This window comes from Dermochelys coriacea, chromosome 2 (genome assembly GCF_009764565.3).
Source record: "Dermochelys coriacea isolate rDerCor1 chromosome 2, rDerCor1.pri.v4, whole genome shotgun sequence".
Taxonomy (NCBI): Eukaryota; Metazoa; Chordata; order Testudines; family Dermochelyidae; genus Dermochelys; species Dermochelys coriacea.
Window position 1 is genome coordinate 213290296 of NC_050069.1, and position 24029 is coordinate 213314324.

Below are 24029 nucleotides of genomic sequence, written 5' to 3' on the forward strand. Positions count from 1 at the left end.
ATTTAAAATATTGACTTCCAGACTGCAACCACTTCAGTGATAACTGAGGTCTTACAGGTTTCAGAGTAGCAGCCGTGTTAGTCTGTATTCGCAAAAAGAAAAGGAGTACTTGTGGCACCTTAGAGACTAACAAATTTATTAGAGCATAAGCTTTCGTGAGCTACAGCTCACTTCATCGGATGCATTTGGTGGAAAAAAAACCACCAAATTTTTTTCCACCAAATGCATCCGATGAAGTGAGCTGTAGTTCACGAAAGCTTATGCTCTAATAAATTTGTTAGTCTCTAAGGTGCCACAAGTACTCCTTTTCTTTTTGAGGTCTTACAGTGGCTGACACTTATTCTTCTGAGCTACTTATTACACACAGACAAACAACCAAGAAGAATCACACAGTGTGCAAGACTCCATAAACCCGTGGAGATAAGCAATAAAGGTCTTGCAGCAGATTCTGGTCATGTCAACTGCACATACAGCATATCTGTTTATTCTTATCTAGTCCTCCTTTTAAACTCTGTTAAGTTTTGCAGGGCAACCTACAGTCAACAAAGATAAAAGCTTGCTAAAAATCTCTACAGGTCCCTCATTGGTCCCTCTGGCCAGGAGCAATGCACTGTTTCAGAGTAGCAGCTGTGTTAGTCTGTATTCGCAAAAAGAAAAGGAGTACTTGTGGCACCTTAGAGACTAACAAATTTATTTGATCATAAGCTTTCGTGAGCTACAGCTCACTTTATCGGATGCTGTAACTGTATGCACGGTACTAAACAGGGCCCAATTTTCAAATTTCTGTGCATAAAGGCCTGACATTTAGTCAGCAGGATTACTCTTCAACCTGAGTAGAGGGCTCCACAATATGGCCATATGTTTGGGAGCCCCAGTTCTTCAGTTGGTGCTTCAAATCACAAATACTTATTATTTATTCATTTATTTATATTATCAGACCACGCAGGAGCCCTAGTCATGGACCAGGAATCAAGCGCTGTACAAACGCGGAGCAAAAGTGCTTACACTGCCCATTCTAAGTAGAAGACAAAAGGCAACAGATGGATACAGACAGACTGACAGGAGAGTACAAGGAAACTGTCAGACAATAATCATAATTTAAGCACCTAAATGTCAACACCCAGGTTTGAAATTGAGCTAAAAAGGTACTGTCTTAACTGAACTATGCTATCTAAGGTATAATTGAAATACTGACGGAAGTAAAATTGAGATGAAGGAAATTTACCATAATTTCATTCCAATTTATATTGTTGGTCCTAAAATATTTACCTCATACCTAGGCTTTGGTCACAGGACTAAGTCCACCAGTATTTGGACAAGAAAATGTATACGCAGTTGCATTAAGAAGCCATGTTAGCTCCAGCAATATTTATTGGGGTAACTCTGCATTCAAGCAGAGTTATGGTGTACCTTAAATAGAGGTGTTAAAATACCAAATAAAATGTCAAAGTCTGTCATGTCTGGAGCTTTTATAAATTGTTTAGACTGGGAATAATTTGGGTTTTGTACATCATTCTTTTCAGATCATGTAGAAAAGAGAAAAATAAGGTGGGAGAGGAAGAACAATGAAGCATAGTCAGTTTGAAGTTGTTTGATTGAAAAGTATACTCTGGATCATTACCTCCCTAATCAACAATTTCCCTATTCCTCCGTAACTTGCAAGTCCACTAGTTACCTTTCCTCTCTCTGGGTGGTATTCTGAGGCTACACATACTACTCAATAATCATATTAAAAATCACTTCAAAAGGGAATTCCAGTACAGCTTGCCAGATATGTACATACTATGAGTAATTTTAACTTGGACTGTAGCTCCCTAATCACCTCTGTGTGAAAAAAAAAATACTACAGTATACCGACAGCAAACCTTTCCCTTGTGAACAGAAGGCTTTGAGTAATAAAATCTGCCAACTACCTAGCAGAGTATTTAGATTACCACACCTTAGTGACCATCTTTTCCACTCTCTCCTCTTCCACCCTCGCCACAACTCCAGAAAAATAACATCTCTCTTTCAGCTTCTTCCCTCGTTTTCCCACACACCACGCAACCCAGACCTCACCTTCAGCTCTCCAGAGGCTACTTTGGAAGCCAGTTCGATGACACAGCCAACAGCCATGCGTGCAGCGCCGGACGAATGCAGCTCATTCCAAATGGTGTCACTGTCCACCTGAGCAAACAGTCAGTAGAGAAGGGGGAAAAAAAGAAAGAGAGAGAGAGAGAGAGAGAGAGTATAAGAGAAAACAAATCAGTGAGGGAGGGCTGGCAGGGTGACAGCCAATGTACAATAACATTAGTCTTCCGCCTTGGCCAGCTGAAAAGGCCTTCTGGACATGGCTTTGCTTATACTTTTTCTCTACACTGACTTCTCCAATGGAAACACATTCCTGTCATGCCTCACTGCCATTCCCTGTTTAGATTTCTCATTACAAACAGCATTACATAGGCCGGATCTGGCCTACTTACAGGCCCGTTAGACACCAGGCCCCAGTAGTAGATACAATATATCTACTACTTGAGGGCCCTTAGTTATATATGAAAATGAGTTTGGCAAGTGCCAGGACAAAGTATTTAAAAGAAATTTTTGACTACAGGCATTAGGAAAGCAAAAGTTTGTGTTATTAAGAAATCAGTAGCACATATTCTATGCAAGACGACAGCTATCGTTCATATTCCTTAAATAAATGGAATGAATATTTTAGATTTACTGAGAAAACTCAGTAAAGCCATTTAAAAATTAGAACTACTAAAATAATAAATCAGATAAAGAAAAGCATCCTCAGGATAATCCCACATTTTTATAATCCCAATCCTATTTTCTATATGCTACTTTGCTAGGATTTGCCTAGTGGAAAATAGAAATATAATCAAATAGTTTGTTAGATTTCTGAATGCAAACTATACATTTACGATTCATTTGATTCATGTTTGAGATAGGAGCAAAATAAGGAAGAAATACAATGTGAAAAATTAATCTCTGCTGCAATTCCACTGAATTTGATGCAGTTATATCAGGGATGAATTCAGACCAGTATGTTTTAGCTACTAACATTTAATTAAAGATTAACAGGATTGCTGACTCTTCAAATTATTTTCTATCATAAGTATTAAATGAGATCCTGCCAGCTACTAAAAAAAATAAGGGAATACAACAGACATGAGACAGCATAGATTAAGAACTTTAGTAAATATGTTTAAAAAGTTATACTTATTAAATACTTCCGTTTTCAATAATCCACTAAATGTGCCTGCATAAAGCAATGAATGCAAAGCAGAATGAAAACTAATGAATGAAAATGGTGAAGGGTTGCATTTACATCGTATGATTTCAGACCAAGCAGACACATTAGTATGAAATACTTGAATCTGGCAAATATGCAGCCTTCTTTGATGCTCTATAGGAAGTACCTTTAAATAGGAAAAATATCACACAAGTCCACTATGAAAAGAAAAAGTTTTAGAAATACCGATTTTAGGTGGCAGATCCTATTTTTTAAAGTTTCCAAATACACTGAGACATGTTTTTAATTTGAACTTCTGTTCTTAATTTCTCAAAAATGAAATCAGGTAATTGAAAATAGATGTAACTGTTACTTGACTCTGGAATTTCTGAGAATTCTCTGGCTAGTCAGTAGAAATAGAAAGAAGTTTGATCTTCTATACACCTGTCAAATGTGTTCATCATTGATGTTACATTACTATTAAATTTCAAGTTTTCGTAATGATCTCATTTTTCAGTGTATTGCACCTGATTCCTCTTTCTCTTTCACCAGGTTACATTGGTGTAACACAACTGACTTCAACTGGGTTAGTCCACATTCTCATCAGTGTGAGAGGAGAATTAGGCCCTTTGAATAGTAAGACTTGCATTTGCTTGTCAAGCTTAGTATAATGAAGATATTTTTATTTTCATCTGAGGATGTCAAAGTGCTGTACAAACATGAATTAAGCGTCACAACACAAGTAAGTAATGATTTATTATTCTTCTCTTATAGATGGGTAATATTGTTTTTTAAGAAATTAAGCAGCTTTTCCAAGGATACACAGTAAGTCAATGGGTAGATCACAGAATAAAACCAAAAAGCACTAAGTCCCGAAGCTTTAGCCATTAGACAACACTCTTGTGGCCTTTGTCTCTAATGCTTCATATGAGAAGCAGCTGTCATTAAGATCTATTTTAAGTCAAAAATGGAAAAAAATACAAGATATTTGTTAAACACAATAGAGTAGGATAAACACAGTATTGTATTCAATTTGAATGGTTATTAAGAGAAGGGCTAAACAGGAGCCCTTTCCTACCATGTGCATGGCTAGCAAATGAAGGTTAAAAAACCAAAGCAGTAGTTGACGAAAATGATTCAACTGCAGTTCAACGTGCCAAGATACAAGCAAGCAGGGAATCTACAGTGTTGGAGGGGCTATGATTCATTTCCAGAGTTGCTTGTTGAGTCAAAAATTGTAACCACAGTTTGGAATGTATCCGCCCTTCAAAATGGTTGTCTCCTCTAGAACATGAGAAAGGGATTGCTAGCAGCTGAACACTATCCCTGTTGCCCAGACTGTTTATTGTGTTAACTATTTTCTGTGTTCTACTGTGGATGAGGAGAATGAATTGGAACAAGGCCCAATATTTAACACTGGAAATTTCCCTATGAGCTCTTGACCCACAAGAGCTTAATTTTAAAGGGACTTGAGATAATAATGGGAAATTGGAAAACAAAACAGCATGTTTCTCCTGCTGATAATAGCTCATCTTACCTAATTTGCCTCTCACAGTTTGTATGGCAACTTCCAACTTATCGGTATGTATATATATTTCTTCTTACTATACGTTCCATTCTATGCATCTGATGAAGTGGGCTGTAGCCCATGAAAGCTTATGCTCTAATAAATTTGTTAGTCTCTAAACTGCCACAAGTACTCCATGTCTCAAGGTATTTTCAAATATGACTAACAGAGAGTATAAGGGAAATTGATCACTTTAACAGATGATTTGGGGATGGCACATATCATGCATTTGGATCTCCCAAAGCAGCAGGTGCACACTTCCAGCTGCAGAACTGTGTGTGCTGCGAGACAGGTACAAGAAAATTAACACACACACGAAAAAGGAATGATCAACATGGGGAGATACAGCATTACATTTTACCCCTCAAAAATTAAATTCTGGAGTCCACACTCCTGCAAATCTCTATTGAACTCCATGGGAGATTTCCCTGAGAAACAACTAAAGAACATCTTGGGACATAAAATTCAACTCCTGATGTCAGGAATGGAAGAGATCTATTAGATGATCTAGTTTATCCCTCTGCCAGTGCAGAATTGTTTCTTTCTCTATTATTACTAGTTTTAAATATCTCAGTTGCTTGGGCCTAAGACATTTTCTTAGAGGCAATTTACTCAGTGGTTTATTCAGCAGAATGCTATTGAACTACCACTGTATAAAAAGGCAAACATGTTAAAGTTATGTCCGTTAGTTTTTCTAGATTTCCTCTTTAATTGCAATACACTGGAATGTAAAAGAAAGCAGAAGGTAGCCCTATGTATCTTCTTGATTGCGCATGATGGGCCAAATTCAGAGGTGTCATAAATAGGCCAGACACAGCAACAACCTAGTGTCTGAATGTAAATGTATGTGTGTTACTGCTGTAAGAAATTGGAGAGGAAGGAGAAAGTTGTAGTAGAAAAGTAGCCAGAATGTAAGAGGATGGGAAGCTTCTTTTTGCTTTTATGCACCTCTTGTTTATTTTTCCTGTTCCAACCCCACGCTTCTGTGTGATTTAATGCCATCTACATATACTCACACCAATGTACTGGGAGATAACTTATACCAGGATTTAAGTATCTTCTGAAAGTATCATAGTCTGAGAGAGGTATTTGAGGAGAAACAATTGTGACTAAATTGAAGGGCAGTATTTACAATTATTTTGACTCTACAAATAAATGATTATTTATTATATAGAAAACAGCTCCTCAGAAAATATCTCAAATGCAATCCCCTGAAACATTTAAAACTACACAAATGATGTTTAATTTAAATATTTTACTGGGTGTTCCACAGTGAAATGTGAAGACAACTGCTGTGTTAAAGTCCAGTCAGGTATACAAGACCAATTTTTGTTTGGATTACTCGTACAAGATGAATACAACAGGGCAACATATATGAATAAGTGGAGTAGGATTTGACTCTTTGTGTAGTCCATCATTACTTCCTGCCTACCTCAGGTCCACCTCATGGACAACCTATATACTTAGTGCATAACATTCTTGCTAAAGATGTCATAGTTTCTGAATCATTGCTTTATGGAAAAGTCCTATAGAATTTAATAGAAAGTGATGCCTTTTCCATAGGTGTTTCGGACCATCTTATAGACTTTAATAGAAAATTTTATCCCTATTAGATATTCCTACAGAATGGTTTAAATAAAACCCTATATAAAATTTAGCATTTTACACTAAATTTGATTGGTTTCTAGCACAGGATCCTTTCACTTTAATCCCTATTAAATGGTTGTTTTTTTCCCATGAGAAACATATGCTTTGGATGTTTTGAAAATTAACCTAGAGCATTCAGTATCTTGATAGAATAAAATATACATAACATAAAACAAAAAGGGGTTTTAATAGGATTTTGATAGCACCAAAACTTCAGTATTAAAATATAACTATACTCAGTGTTTTGGCAGCAATGTTCTTATCATTTTTGCAGACCTTCAAAGAATAAGAATAATCTGTGATAATGCTGTGAGCCCAGTCTAAAGAGTAAAGTTTTTAAGACCCATATGAATTTACTTCATTCAGAGTTTCCTGAATGAACACTGTACTTTGCAGGCTCTTTCAAGCACATCTATCATAGCTCAACCATTGGTATGAATAACAACACTAATACTCTGTAAAGCTGCAAATGATAAAAATTAAACTACTTATTCTTGAAGTAGATGTGGCGATATTAAAAAGGAAGAGAGAATGACTTAAATGAAAAGCATTTATACTGTCTAAAAGCATCTGATGTTTAAAGTGTTGGATGCAGAAATACTATATCTTATACTACCAAAAGGAACTTGATAGGAATGTATTTCTTATGATCAATTTATATCTGATATCTTGAGGCCTAACAATGAAAACCTTAACATTCCAAAAGCAAGCAAGCAAACAAAAAAAACCTCACAGCAACACATAACAGTTTATAGGGTGCTTGTTACAACAGCAAGACTGGGACATTCTGTGTTAGTCTGGACTGGTTAGTAGCTGAAAATTGCTGTTACCACTATAAATTACTGCCAGATGCATTGTGTGGGGAGAGGTGGAGAGGTGAGGGAAGGTACATTTGGGTGGGGGGACTGTTTATCTTAATGGCTTTTTTAATTATAAAAATCTGAAATACTGTATGCCTAATACTGTAAATATATGCTTATCTTTGGTGGCCTGGATCCTATCTGAGGGATGGGGAGAGTGATGAAAAAATTCTAAAAACAGTTAAACATTTTTCTTGCAACTTTTCTCTCTTCTCTCTCTCTCGCCCGTCACATATCCCAGCCCCCACCATTGATCTCTATTCCAAACTCTCTCCCTCTGTAAGAAGGGTCCTTTCAAGATCCTGGCACCAGCTCTACTCTGTGTACATTTGGGATCCAGATTTTCTGTTCATAATATAACAATATAAATGTGTCATTTCCAATTATCAGAGAAAGAGACAGCCAGGCAGGCAGAGTGTTCTACAGCTTATCTTTTTCTCTGAAACTAAGCTCAGTCTCAAATTCACATATACCAGTAACCTGGAAATAATACAAGACAAAGGCAATGTTCAGGGCCATTCTTTAGGTCCCACACTTACAAGCTCTGTAGGTTCTTCTGATTCATCTAACAGGTCCGAGTTGGAGGGGCACAACTGCCATTGAATATTATCCTTTAAAAATCAGAGTGCATTCAATTCAAATTTTAAGGTCGGGGGTTTGTCTCAACTGCAGCGTTAGCTTGAATGATCTACACTCTAGTTAACAGCCCTTAAGTTAGCCTTACTCTATTGAGAGCAGTCACACTACAAAAACAACACTCAAGCCGCTCAGAGAGATGGTAGTAGCAGTTCAGAGTAGCTGAGACCCTAGTGAATTAGTAGGTCCTGCATCAGCAGCTCTTGAGCTTGAACCCACACCACCTAACAGACCAGCTAGCTTGAGTTTAAAGTGCCACTTAACTGGAGCTATTCGTGTGCGCACAGGAGTCAGTTAGGGGTAACACTTGAGTTACACCTTGAGCTAAAACTGCAGTGAGGGCAAGCTCTAGATCTCAAATGCAAAGGGCTAGAATATCTGCTTGGTACCCTCTGACTCCTAATGCATCTCTCTCACACACACATCTATACACATTTTGAATTAAAATGTATGCAGCTCCCCCAGTAGGATCTTGTGACTTCCATCCAATGGCCAAGTATAAGTATAAGTAATAATACACTAAATCTCTCATCCTATGCATGTTCACTGTATAATAGTTGCCATTAAAAAAATCAAAATTTGCCAAATGTAACCCAACAGTACTATCAGAGTTTCTGCATATATCCTAAATATAGTAGGAAAATGGAAAATCTCATATGCCGGTTGGTGGGAACTGTTGGCAAAATATGACCTTTTAATGGCAGTTACTGTACATTATATGCACAGTATCTTGGGCAAAAGCAAAAACGGGTAATTGTGGTTCAAAAGCAATAGCTCTTCGGAGCGATTTAAAGGGACTTCCCTCTCATCCAGTGAACCACCAGGAGTTGTGCTAAAATATTCTCAGATGGAAATTATACCAACATACACTTCAGGGGAAATCGGTAGCTTAACACACACTCTGGAGAACCCATTACATTGACTGTATGTTGTGGTCAGACACAGTAAATATAAAGATGGAATGCAACAGTGTAATATTAACTAGCTAAGTTATTGGCCTTCATGGAATGGATCAACAGAAAACTGTAAGAAATACACTCGAAATCACAGATTTCCCATGTGACCATGTGATCCACAGGAATATGTATATTGCTTAGTGAATTTATGTGCCTTAGCAGGTATAAAAGTTTTCAGTCTCACACTCTGCCACTTGTGCCAGAGCAAACATGTTTCCTTCACTGTTTTTTGTTACTGGCATGTAAGTAGTAACTGAATATTTTCCTGAAGCATTACAGCCTCTAAAACGTGTGTGTGGCATTTTGATATGTCTGCCAGCAATGAGCCTGTCATCATTGGAATGAGCTAGTGCCAAAGAGTGTTAATGCACTAGCCTGCAACAGTGTGCTCAAATCCATGCCCAGTGCTACACTCCAGCTGCCATGCTAATAGTTCCCGTCTCCTATCCATATGGAATCACTGGTCACAGTGATCATTCATCACATCCATGATTTCACTAGGAATCAAAAGATCCTCTGTCTTTCTTCTCTGCTTCTGTTTCATCTCACCATGACTAAAGAAGCTAAGGTGTGTACATCATAACCTAGAAACGATCCTTAATAAATGGCCTGTCATCCATGTCTCTCAATAGTGAACAAAGGAGAGAAAGTATGTGTGCCTGGCCTGGTGTTTCTATCATAAATTTCATTTATCTGAAGCGTTTGAGTAGGATACTTTAGACAGAATATATTCCAACACTGGTATACTGAGTTTCTTATAACATTATAATTACTTATAAAACTGCAGCAGTTTACTAAGATTTTGCTTTGATAATGGTTTCCCTGATATACGAGTACTCAGAATAGCAGTTATTCAGGAATGTACTTGTACTTCCAGTGTGATATATAGGGAAATAATAAATATGCAACCTTTAGAATCTGAGCTGGCTAAATATCTCCAAATATTTTCACAGTTATTTAAAAAAACCATCCCAACAACCTGAATTCATTTGGGCTGTGTTCACTCCCCATTTGTGTTTGCTCCCTGATAATATTCTAATAAATGAGTCTACTGGCTGGAAAGTTCACGGAAACAGCAAATTTTAAGAAGATTTTGGAAAATGTTTGCAGTGTTGCAATAGCTGTGTTGGTCCCAGGATATGAGAGAGACAAACTGGGTGAGGTAAAATCTTTTATTGAACCAACCTCTGTTTGTGAAAGAGACAAGCTTTTGAGCTTACACAGAGCTCTTCTTCAGGTATTATTGGAGACTATTGCCAGAGAGTGAATTTTGAATTTAGAAAGGCAACTATTTGCACAAGAAATGTGAATATAATGGTATGTTTACACTGCAGTCAGAGGTGTGACCATAACACCTCTAGAGGTACCTGAGCTAGCTTTGATCTAACTAGCTTGAATAACAACAAAAGTGAAGCCATTGCAGCACTGTCCAGAACTCTAAGTATGTATTCAAGTGCCTAGTCCACGCTGCCACCTGTTCTGTCTTGGTTTCACTGCTGTTATTATTTGAGCTAGCTAGATCAAAACAAGTTAGCAAAGTCACACCTCTGATTGCAATGGAGACATACCATAAGAGTACGATATATATATATATATTTGGAGCTAAGCCACTCCAAACAAGAAACAGAAAAAATGCCATGTTACCTATACGTTCCCTAATAAAGACTTCTAAAGTTTGGAATAATAAATACAAATAATTAACTACTCATGAATGATCTACAGACCAAAATTTATTTAGAGAAAATATTCCTGTTGAAGAAAAAAAAGGAACGTCAAGGGCCCTATTTTGCCCTGTTACATTGATGATTGGGCTCAAAGTTTCATTGTGAATTCAACTTCTGAGCCATAAATGCCTTAAGAAGCAAGTTTGTAACAGCAGCGCTAATAGATCTTTAAAAGTGAATTGGAAAACATTTCATTTTTTTAATTTTAAATGATCTTCTTTGGCTTTCAAATCACTAACAAAATTGTATTGATATAAGTGCAATAAAAGTATTAAAATAATGTTATCTTTAAAAGAAGTATTTGAACTTAATTGCCCTCCTTAAATTCTTGCAAAGATTCAAGTTCAGGGTTCTGTGTGTCTCTTGAAGCAGCTGAAGATATTACAAACACCTAACAAAAACACAAATTCTTGAACCCAAATTTGGATGGATATAATAGTGGTGCTAGGATCATTTCTTTTGCGGAAAGGTTGGATTAGAATTTATTTTTAGAAAAAGATCATAAATAATACAGCTCGGCACAGATTCAAGTCTCAAATATGTGGTACATATCACCAGATGCTGGTAAAAAAGTTACTGCAGACCTCGCCCTGAGTATTCTATTAATTTAACTCTACATTTGCTTCAGTTTTCAATGTCTTTGTGTTCAAAAATCCATATGCAATTGCCTCCCTGTATTTGATGATGCAGTTCCTATGAGTTCATGTGCAAATTGAGCCATTTGTGCATGCAAACAGAGTAACTACAGATACTTACATGTAGAACTCAGGCCTCCTCTTTGAAAAGATTGACCTCTTACTACAGAGTTCATTTTTCTGATGCATCATGTTTCAGCCCTCTTCTTGGCTATAGATGATATCCTTTCTGTTAGGAGTCACCATGGAGCTGTTATGGAGCCTTGGTATTTACTATGATAAAAATTACATGAAAAATTCAAAGAAGTTCTTGTGCCAATTCTGGAGGCTGATTTCCATCACCGAAGCATGTCACAGTGGAATTTCAAAGTACAAATGCAGAAAGCTAAGGAGTTTCTATCAAAATCTCATGTGTGTGCGTGTGTAAGCTTGTTTGGGGGCTATGAACATATGTATGTGTGCATGCATGTTTGTAAACCGTATATAATGTAATATAAAATTATTTATAATTAACTTGCGTGTATAATGTTCAATACCACCCTTATAAATAAAGAGGGATTCTCTGTTTTACATAATACTACTCTATACTTTGCAAACTTTGGGATACTTGATATTTTTGTGGAAGCCACAAAATGAAATAAAATCCTCAAGGGATTGAATTTATGACACTTTATCAGCTTCACATTCATTCTCTGCGTTCCATATGATGTTTGGTGCTTTATAATTTGGGTTGTCTTAGTACTTGTGAAATAGTGAATGCAATTAAGAAAGAGCTTCATTATTAAAAATGAGGCAAAATAGATCTAAAGGGACAGATTCTTTGCTTTACCGAGATTACACCAGGCAAAAAAGTTGTGTTGCAAAGGTTTACACCTCCTCAGTTTTCTGTCCAGTCTGAGGCCTGTATAAGATTGAACAAATTGTAGCTCTTCTAACTTTTACCCATTGGCAACAAAGCCAAGGGACTGTCTGCTAGTTAAACAACATACGACAGCTCTCACTGCCCCCAGCTTGACTCTGTGCTGGGGGTTGTGGGGGAAGGGGGTGGCATCGGAGTGTTACAGAGGGAGAAGAATGGAACAGAGTATCTGCTCTTAAATCTGTATAAACTGGTGAACTGTGCTGTGGACAGTGAACTGAAGGTAGTGTCTCAGCGCCATTCATTCAAAGGGGAAGAGAAACAGTTGCGAGATCCTGGAGTCAGCAGATTTGGTCTACGTCCACAGGTTTGTCAAATGGCTGCTTCAGGACATGAAAAATATCAACATTATCACAATTACATAATGTGCCTTCCAGATTCCTTCTTTGCACCTCTACCCAAATGAGGTCTTATGTGTACATAATTTTGTTCTCTTATTTTCTTTTTCACATAAATTTCATGCTTGAGAAAGATGCTAGCCTGAGAGCCCTGAAGAGTTGCAGTCCTCTGTGTGGACTGCTTGACGTTGCACAAGTCCAGCCCTGTCCTGCAAATAATTACTCATATGAGTAGTCCTCACTAACAGAAATAATACCATTGCCCTAAGAAAGCAAACTCGTGCGAGTAAGGACCAGTTACATGACCCAGGATTTTCAGAATTGTGCAGCTACCAATCCAAAAGATACACTAATAAACCAAAAGGAGTACTTGTGGCACCTTAGAGACTAACAAATTTATTAGTCTCTAAGGTGCCACAAGTACTCCTTTTCTTTTTGCGAATACAGACTAACACGGCTGCTACTCTGAAACTAATAAATCACTATCAAGAAGTAAAACTGTATCACTGAGAGATACAATAATACCAATCAGACCACAACGTTAGTTAAAATCAGAGAAAAAAAGAACAATACATAAACAAATAAATTATTCACCCACTTGATTCAAGTATTTTAAAAGATAGTAACTTTAGGGGGAAAAGCTGCTTGCATTTTTAAAAACATATTTATATAAACACACACATCTACACTTTCTTCTTCTGGGTAGTTAGATGGTAAAATTCTCTATTAGTGTAAATGAGCAGGACTCCACTGAAGTCAGTGAAACTACACCCATTTACACCAGCGGATACTTTGACCTATGGTTTGTATATATGAAAGCAAAGTTACCAGGAATTCACCGTGCATACACAGAATAGCCCCAAACCCATTGTGCACCGCAGAGAGTGGCTAAACTGATCAAAGTACATCAATATTTAGTACATGGACTACTGTTCTGTTAGTCCTCTCAGCATTGATGCTGTGTAAGTCTGATTTCATGCACAGCATTGTTTTGACTCTTCCACAGCTCCTCCTCTTCCAATTTAAAGATCTGACTTTGCACATCGCAGGGTGGTGGCGGTTGTTTTTTCTTGGTATTGGATGACTGCCCTATTTCATGATAAAAGTGGAATTCTCTTCTGTCTGCAGGGCAGTCCCCAGGGATCAAAGTATGAAACCCAAACTTAAATAAAATCATATCCTGTTTGCAAACATCATATTCCCTTTGCTATTCACTAATCTGGACCCGTAATCCTTAGCACAGCTTGAGAGCCCATTCTTCATCTAAACAAATGCCATAAGCCTCTTTATACTTTTACAACCATGTCAGAAAATAATATTGACTGCCAATAGTGATGTGATCGGAGTTGCCTCCTCTGAGCCATAAAAGAAGTGGTCTGTTATCAATTTCTCTAAATGTATCAAGGGAACTATGGGTTGATTCAGTTCCAAGTTATAAATGACAACTCAAAAGCCGCAGAAGCTTTTGAAGCTGGGAGCCGATGATGACATTATCATAAAAGCCTGCTCTTCCTTACTTTTGTGGGTTTTTTTGCCTATCAGCTGGACAAAAAATATAGCTGAGAAATGATTTCAAGATTTCTTCACACAACAGCAAGTCAGATGGGCAGGAAAACAATCACTATTTTCAGTGACACACTGGCGGGGGGGGGGATTAAATTTACCCACATTAAAATTAGTTTCTGCTTCCCATAATTATCAATTTCATAACACAATTCATAGGGAGGTTTGTAATAAATCAATCGCATCTAGAGGTGGCATCATGTAATGATCAATCAGATCTCAGATGGTGATTAAAAAACTGTGGAACCCTTTGATAATTATCAGAGCCACAAGATAATTTGCATTTAGAATCCTCTTTTGGCCATCTCACCTACACTTTATTCATTTTTCCTGGGATACTCCTAACATCCGAAACCTCTGATCAACTTCAGGGAGTCATCATTTATTATTAAAACCACTGGCCTTAATACAGTCTTTTGCTTTCTCCAACATGTGCAATTTCTCCCAAAAATTACAACAGCATGAGGTATGGAATTGATAATACTAAGTCCAGGAATAGTATAAAGTCCAAAAACGTGCATCTCTGAAGAAAGAAAATTAGGAATACCACTGGAAAGGGGAGATTCCCAGCCATTCAACAGTTTCAAACTGCTAGTCCTGGAAGGGCCCGGGATATAAAACCTTAAAAATTGAAATATTTGTGTGAAAGAACCTATTTCAGGCAAATTTTAAGAGGTTAGAATTAGTCATCATTTCTCTCTCCCTGTGAGACCTGTACAGTTCAGCTCATAGTATAAGGCAGCCTGACTTTATAGGAAGAGGAATAGATTTATTTCTAACACAGTTTCTTATAAAACTCTATAAATAGTTTTAAAATATTTTTTTCTGCCAAATATTTGGCACATACAGAGTCCAATTCACCAGTGACCTGTACATTTTATGATCATTTTCACTACAGGAAAGTGAGGGCAAAGTGGATATAAAATGCTTACAAAAGGTAGCATTTTACATCTATTTTGCTTCTGTACAAAAGGTGCAGGGCAAAGCTGAATCACAGAAAATATGGGCTTCAGTATTTATTCTGGCCTCCATTTTGATTATAAGATCTTTGGGACAGGGCCTGTCTCTTACTATGTAAATACATGGTACCTAGCACAAAGGGTCCCTGATCTTGGTTAGGACCTCTGGGTGTTGTAATAATACACATAAGAATTTGACAGGATAATGTGTCATGAAGGTTGTACTGGCCCTCATTTGGGATCATTTGTAAGTAATCTAGGCCATCTCAAACTACTACTTCTAGCCTTAGCCCTATCTATATGCATCAGCTTTTTGAGTCACTCTTCGCCATTCCAGTCTGTCTTGAAGCAGTTCCTTGGAAAGTCTGCAGCTAATCATATCCTTTTGAATGGCATCCATCCATGTAGGTTTGAATCTTCCATCCCTTCTCTTACCCTCCACTTCTAAATTTAGCACCCTGTTTCCTACATATTTTTCCAGTCTTCTTTTCACACGCCCAAACCATCTAAACCTGGATTCTCTCAGCTTTTCTACCATCTTCACATCACCTCTAATCCATTAATTCCATGGTCCATCCTTGCAACTCCAAGCCTCATCCTAACATCTTCATTTCTACTGCATTCAGGATCTGCTCCTGTCTCTTCCTCAGTGCCCAGCATTCAGAGCCATACAAAAGTGAAGGCCTAATTACCACCTTGACAGGATTCGGAGTAGCAGCCGTGTTAGTCTGTATTCGCAAAAAGAAAAGGAGTACTTGTGGCACCTTAGAGACTAACAAATTTATTTGAGCATAAGCTTTTGTGAGCTACAGCTCACTTGATCAGATGCATTCAGTGGAAAATACAGTGGGGAGATTTGTATGCACAGAGAACATGAAACAATGGGTGTTACCATACACACTGTAACGAGAACCCTGTAACGAGAGTGATCCCATTGTTTCATGTTCTCTATGTATATAAATCTCCCCACTGTATTTTCCACTGAATGCATCCGATGAAGTGAGCTGTAGCTCACAAAAGCTTATGCTCAAATAAATTTGTTAGTCTCTAAGGTGCCACAAGTACTCCTTTTCTTTTTGTAATTACCATCTTGTAGATCTTAAATTTGCAATGAGATAATTCTCCTGTTGCAGATCACTCCACTCATCCATTTAGTCCATGTCTTTCCTGTTCTGCTTATAAATTAATCTCGGAGTTCATCATTATCCCATACGATCAAACCTACAGACTTAAACATCTGTACTGTAGTAGTAGCAGCTGACTCCCCAAACTTACGGTATTCTTTGTCTTCCTGAAAGGTATCATCGAATCTACAGACCATATACTCTCTTTCAATGCTGCTAATTTTCATGTCATTTCTTTCAGGTACACACCTACATCTCACTAAATTTTCTTCCACTTCCTTTTTGCTGTACCACATAGCACAGCATCATCTGGAAAGAGCGTGTGCCAGGGTGCCACTCTCTGGATGTTTTCTGCTAGTACATCATGAACAAAAAGGGGCTAAGGACTGAGCATTGATGTATTCCAATTCTTACTAGAAACTGTTTAGTTTCTCCACATGGCCTTCTAACAGTGGTAACAGCACCCTAGCACATGTCCTGGATGAGTATGGTATAGGTTATGTCTACATTTACGACAGCATGTAGTGTACTGGCACTACATGTATAGTTACCTGCCATACTGAAAGGCAGGCTGCATCAACACTTGCCACTGTTGTGAGTAGCTACATGTCACAATGAACTACTCTGGCAGGGGGAGACAGCTGGGTTAGGTTCTGCCGGGGGGGAAGCAGTGGGGAAAGGTTCTGGCAGCGGGGAGCCTTTTCCTGTTGTCTCCCCCAGCCAGAACCTTTCCTCACTGCTGGAGCCTTTCACTGTGGTGGGGAAAGGCTCCAGCAGCCAGGAGGCAGTGGGACATTACACTGGTAAAATAACTGTGCAGACACAAAAGACACTGCTTCCGTGTGTAAAGAGCCTATGTAGGGTATATACCCTGGGCATTCAGTTGTATAGGGCAGTTTATTCTTCTTGCTTCACCTAAGCATGCCATGCTATTTATACCATGTTAGCTGGGAGTTCAGTGTTTGTGCACTACATGATGCCATAAATTTAGACATACTTACAGTCTTCCGGTATCTGTTCCAGTCTCATAAGCCACCAGATTACTTCTCTCTGAATGAGGTCATAAGCCTTCTCAAGATTGATAAATACCACATACAGGGTTTTCCTCTTTTCTCTATATTTTTCCACAAGCAATCTCAACGCAAAGATAGCATCCAACGTTGAGTTGCCTGGCATGAATCCAAACTAATTGTTACTGACCTTTACTTTTGTTTGCAGTCTCTTATCAATAACTTTCTCCAGATCTTCATCATGTGGCTCAGCGTGGTTACCAAAGTCTTGTACGTCTCCTTTTCTCTTTAATACTGGTACTAATGTGCTCTTTCTCCAGGCATCAGGCATTGTCTCAATCCTCATGATACAATTAAACAGTTATGTCACTATTGTTCCTGTCTGTTGCTCCAGGCACTTCTGTACTCTGCCACCAGGGCTGAGATTTTTCTTATTTTTCATGTGGCTCAATGCTTTTATAGCTTTTTCTTTTAGGTCTGGTGCCACCAGACCTTGGTTTGATTTTCTAATAGGGCATGGTTCTATTAGTTTCTCTCCGTTCATTAGCTTTTCAAAGTAATTTCTCCACTGTTCCTTAATCTGGTTCTCATTGATTAATTATAGCCATTTTCATCTTTAATTACTTTGATCTCACTACTGTCTTTAGTTCACTTATCACAGGCCTTTGCCAATGAATATATTTATTTCTCATCTTCCTTCATTTCAAAATGGGCATTTAAAATGGGCTTCTATGGCTTTAGCCTTAGCTGCTGCTATTTCTTTCTTTGACCTTTTTTTTTTTTTGGTTGTTGTTGGCTTTTTTATACTTCTGAAAATCCTGCTGTTGGAGCATTGCTTGCCAAAGTTTAAAACACTTTTTCTTCTCCTTCTCAGCCTCTCAAACTTTCTCATTCTGCCACAAGATCTTACTGGGGACAAAGGTTCTTGCTTCTGTTTACCAAGCGGGCTCTGTGCACTTTCTTGAATTTTGCTTGCAACATGAATCTACCTTTGATTCATATTTTCTCTTAAGCCTTCTAAAGAGATCTCCTCCAACACTTTCATTTTAAACTTCCTGCTAACTTTGTTAAGCTTACACCACTTGGTTTTCTGTAGTGCTTTGGACTGTTTTCTTCTAATGTACTAGATGTTTCCATAGTCAAGACCCAGCATTCTATATTGAGTTGCAATGCTTTTCCCTAGGATGACCTTGGTTCACCAAATCAACATATATTCCCTATATTTTAATGCAAGAGGAGTTGATAAACTTGGTAAGTATCAAGACAACTTGACACTTTCTATAAGTCATTAACTATAATAACCCACTCATAGACTTAATAAGCAAAGCGGCACAAAAACAATTTCTTTCAAACCAGCACCAAAACAATATTTAACTTAATAAAGCTGTCCACTAAGGGCCCAAGCCTACCAAAAATGATGCACCTGCTTAATTTTAAGCATGTGCACAATTCTTTGCAAGATCGGGGCTTAAATTCCAAAAATACTACAAGGGGAGGTCAAAATAAAAATGTGCATCTTATCATTCTCTCCCCTGTGCAAGGAACTAGGCTTAAAAAGAGGTTAGCCATATTATTATAGTAGCATAGGAAAATCACATAAACCCTGCTAAGCACCCTGTGCGCACTCAAATAATAATACTAATAATAATACCAGAAAGAAAGAGGAAAAGCTACCTTCTTCGAATAACACCACTGTTTATAATATACTTTGAATGAGCGAACTTTCTCTGAGCTAGACTCTCAGCTGGTGTCAATGGACTTAAATGGAGCTATTGCAATTGACACCAGCTGACAATCTGGCACTAGATATTTCCATTTGCAAGTCATTTCTGATTATTTATCAATGCCCCAAACACAGAACAGAGAACTCCACACAGGCTCAGAAGATCTTCTTAAAGAAGGGGAGTCTTTCATATATTCTTTCCCACTATATTCTCTGCTACAGAATACAGACTTGAATTTCATTTTCATACAAGTAAGCAAAAGAAAACAAAGATCTGCTCACCAGCAAATGAGAAAACTACATTCAAAGTCATCCATTCCATCACATAAAACATTCAGACAAGCAGTATGCTGGGTTTACTGCATTATGCAGTACAACCCCCCCTTATCCCAAAAGCTATCAAATAACAATGACCCTTCACTACTTCCACCCTTATAATAGAAAGAGCTCATTTTAACTAAGAGACAACTAAATTCAGCCAAAAAAAGGTTTCCTAAACTGAGCATTTACTCTAGAAAAGGTCATAATCTCCCCCCTCCCTCTCTAAAAAGAGTTCCTAACCAAACACGAAAATAAAATAAAAAGAGGCAAACTAACTAGCAGTACACTAAATAGAGGGTGTAATACAACAATATATATTTCTGTTTATATGATTCTTAATCAGAAATGAGTCAAATGAGTTTGACAAAGTGCAGGTTCCTCTAAACATCTGAAAGAACAAAGGTTGGCTGAGTATTTCCTGACCTGTGTTAGTGCAGAACAGCACACTGCCTCCCATTTCTAGAAGCACTGCAAAGCCCCTCTCTCTCTTCACTGATTTTTCTCATTGAACACATTGGACAATATCTTGACGACCTATTTCACAGAAGTAAGATTTTCCAAAATTGTACCCTCCAAAACAATGTGAGCACATGGCAACCTACTTTCCCATGCTCTTGAGCAATCAGGTACTTCTTATTAACTACTTTTTGCTCATAAATGCAGATAACAAGTCCTGAAGTTGTTCCTCATTTCTTGCTCAGTCCTTTCTCAAACAAAATTCCCAATAATTTCAATGACAGTTTTGCCTCAGTAGGACCTGATTTGGCCACACAAAAACACACACACACAACCTGAATATATATATAGCATGTCATTACCATTAGTCGCTAGGCTTACAACACTGGACCCAATCCTCAGCTTATATAGCCACATTGATTTACATCCTCTGAGAGTCTGTTCCTTAATTCCTAGTGGTGAAATCTTTAGAAATTACCAAATAATAACAACAATTATAAAATGAAACTGATTGTTTGTTAAAGCCCTGTAGCCTGGATATGCTTTTTGTCAGGTTCAAGCTTCATGATAATATCTCATAATAAGAAAAACCCACAGCAAAGATTACAGTGGAATGGAAATTATCCTATGTGGGAGACAAACGCATATACAATGTGTTGGCAAGCTTCAGTAGAGAAAAAGCAAACTTGTATTATTTCAATGGAAGTTGGCCTCTAGCTCCAATTGCACTCTAGAGACTGTGGTTTCACTCCTGAAGACAAAAACAGTGAAAGAGAGCTAGAACAAATGTGCAACACTCAGCCAGCATATCAATGGCCAATAATCTAAGCATTGCACCTTAATTTTACTGACAGTGATCGTTTACAGTTCCATTTAGACCACAGAACATAGGGTAGCTAAAGAAAGCACCAGTGAAGAAAATTATAGATGGAAAATTGTTTCTAACTGTTACGACCTTCAACAGCATATAACAGGAGAATGTTAACAAATGTTGATAGAGCTCTCTTTTGTGGGGGATTTTTTTTTAAATTTTGATTCTTTTCCTAATAGTGGAACAGTTTCTCCTAGAAATCTGGACCCACTGGCTCAAATTGTAGCAGAATAAATCGTTTCCATAATTTGGTATTAAAAAGGTTGGTCAAAATTTCTATTTAATATTTTATTAACAAAAATTATGCCCTGACAGTTAATAAACAATGCCCATTATGCAAAGTGCTATTTGTGTGTATTTTATTTTTTTCCTTTCAGTGGAACATAGTGCTGCATTAACTATTCAGGACTCTTTATCAGGCTTTCACTGTAGCAAAGAATATTTCACTACAATACAGCCGCTCTAATTATCACATTACTTTTCTCAAAAACCAATGCACAAAAGAAAATATGTCCAGTGACAAACAAGTAACATACCTCCTATCAGGACAAAAATGTTGCCCTGTGATACTGCAATCTCAGATTATGAATATATTACAATGCACAGTATCTAGAAAAAAATCAGTATGGCAGTAAGACAAAAGCTTCATTTTTATTTTCTGTCGTATATTAGCTCCTCAAGTGTAGGACCCACTGAACATGAGCCTGAAGATGACAAATAACTTTAAAAATTTATTTATGCTGTACAGGTTACGTTGGAACAGCCTCTACTTACCCCAAGTCCCCCACAAGGCAACAAGGAAAAGATTTTTTGAGACACGTTGCCTGTATGTTAAAGAGAAAAAGACAACAATAAGCATAAAACTGGAAAAACAATCTTCATTAATTCAATCCTAATTTATTAATCTCTCTCAATAACTAGTCAACTAAAATACAGTTTGCAGTGTTGCTGTAGCCATGCTGGTCCCAGGTTATGAGAGAGACAAAATGGGTGAGGTAATATCTTTTATTGGACCAACTTTCGCTGGTGAAAGAGACAAGCTTCCAAGTTCCTCAGAGCTCTTTTTCAGGTCTTCCTGCAGAAGAAATCTGTGATGCTCGAAAGTTGTCTTCTTCACCAACAGAAGTTAAACAAAAATACTATAACTTTAGAGTAACACTGTGATTAGTACTAAAAAGATCAAAATCAGTCTTTGGATTTTGGGGGTAAATTTTGAAACACTAATAAAGCTGTTAAACTGGTTAGGCTGGGATTTCCAAAGGAATGGGGGTTAGGCATGAAACCTCACTGAAAGTCAATGTGTATGCCGGTACTTTTAATGGTCCAGACAATTACAGTATGAGCTCATTTAAAGTTTAATTATATGAGTATTTTAATAGCTTATAATTAACATAGATAACTGTATACTTCAGCAGTACTATATGAAGTGATAGCATTACTATATCAAATGAAACTTAGACAAAGAACATACAGATTACACAGTCTAATTTATTACTTTCCTTAATTTACACAATATGATGACTCACTGGATCCTGCAGTTGTTACTTAGTTTTAAGTCAGTCCTATATTCAGTTTTAACTACCTTTGAACTTAGTGTTTGCCTTATTGAGGACTATGTTAAAACTAGGTAAGAATTTTAGAATTTGACCCATTCACTGTTGGAGTATGTAATTTGACTCTAGGCAAATCTTTCCAGGGCAGTTGTGGAAGAGAACATAGATTTCCCCACTATACCACTGAATTAGTTTTGTAACTTCAACACAGAGGGAATGCTAGATGGTGGATCAATTCAAGCTGCCTAGGAAGTAGCAATCCATTGCTGAGGAAGAGGCAAAGGCTAGAGTTACTTGTGTTTAACCAGTATAAATGAAGTGTATAATGAAGATTATAAACTATAGTCTTTCAGCACTGAGAAACCAGATTGGAAAGTTGGAAGAAAGTGCCTTAGTCTGATAGTAAAATCCAAGACACACTGAATTTGCAGCTATTCCTAATCAGCAGAACAGGGCATATTGTTCAATTAACATAGGGTGAAAATCATACAGGTAAAGAGGGATTAAACAAAGCCATCTGCACCAATTTAAGAGCTCCCATGTGACTATGCAAGGGGATTGCACATGCATTAGCTGTACAGAATATTCTCTTACAGTATGCCATAGAGGGATGATTACCCCAGATATACCAGGGTAGGTAGATGCTCTGGGGCATGCAAGAAAGGGGATATGGAAGGGGGTCATCAGGTCACTTGCAATATAGATCGAGTGGCTGAGGTGGATGGCACTTTTTCACATTTTTCTGAGGAGATGATGGAAAAGTCTGGGAAAAGGCACTAAAAATACATAATTAAAAATACCAGGTTTGAGATCTGTCAAAGTATTAGGAGGGGGTGACTAAAGTTTCATGTGAGATAAAGGATGACATTTTGAAAACATTGTATAACTAGAATTTTTTTCAAGAAATTCAGTGGCTAACTGATGGAACGTGAGAGAGGAAAGATGAATTCCCAGATATCTTAATCCTAGATGCATATAGGAATTGTCACAAAAAGAGAGCAGATGGTGAAGCAAGATGTAGAAATCCATCAACAGACAGTATTCAACACTGAAGTATCGACACAGGGGAAAATATGTACAAAAACTTTTCAACACATCAAGAAATTTACCAGAAACACTCATTCCCTATTGCACAATTGTCAGAGAAGCAGATAGCAAAGTGATAACAGAACAGGAAAAACATCAAGATCTCTTGGAAAGAACAGTATGAAAAGGTTTTGCTAAGAGGGAATAGGACGGTCACCTAATGATCCTCATAGCAAGGAAAGATCCTCCAGCTTTGTTGACAAAACGAAAAGACACACCAAAAAAGCAACCCAAAACCAGCAGTAAAAATGTTCAAAATGAGACAATTCAAGAGGTCCTAATGCTATTTGGAAAGATTCAAAAGTACTTGGCAAATGCCTACTGCTTGATTTTTCACAAAATGTATCAAAGAAAAAAAAGGATTTGAATATACCAGATAAGGTGGAAGGAGAGTGAAAATTTCACAATGAGTTCTTCAGTCTTGCATCAGGACAGGTCTTGTAAGATTGAAAGCCAACACTTAAAGAAAATGATCATCAGGAGAAGATCTGAGGGATATGGTGTTTCAGCGCCCTACTCCATTAGTCACGGATACAATATAGAGCACAAATAAAGGAATATTAAAACAGGAGAATCAAAAAGATTCCCTTTTCTGATATGTAAGACCACAAAGGAAAGGACTCTCTGATGAACTCTCATACAAAGGAAACTGTTTGGAGGAGAGGGTTATGATGCAAAGTTAAGTGCCAGGACAGCAATCCACATGGATGCTGCAGTCTGTGTGAGTGATTCACAATGCAGGACTGAGGCTTTGGTGAGCAAAAGAAAAGGCAGCAGCAAAACACTACTTTGTGGAAAGATGGACAATCTAGTAATTCTGTATGAAAGCTTGCAGAACACAAGGGAGGTTTGGGGCTATTAACT

General features: G+C 37.6%; 1 protein-coding gene across 1 annotated transcript in view; it reads right to left on the reverse strand.

The window, feature by feature from the left end:
* Nucleotides 1–24029, reverse strand: part of HDAC9 (histone deacetylase 9) — a 668907-nt gene that overhangs the window by 137483 nt on the left and 507395 nt on the right. Inside the window, exons 17-18 of the mRNA XM_038391401.2 lie at nt 21301–21350; nt 2059–2166 (exon numbers count right to left, since the gene is read on the reverse strand). Of these exons, the coding sequence (XP_038247329.2) occupies nt 2059–2166; nt 21301–21350 (158 nt within the window). The remainder of the gene's footprint in view (nt 1–2058; nt 2167–21300; nt 21351–24029) is intronic.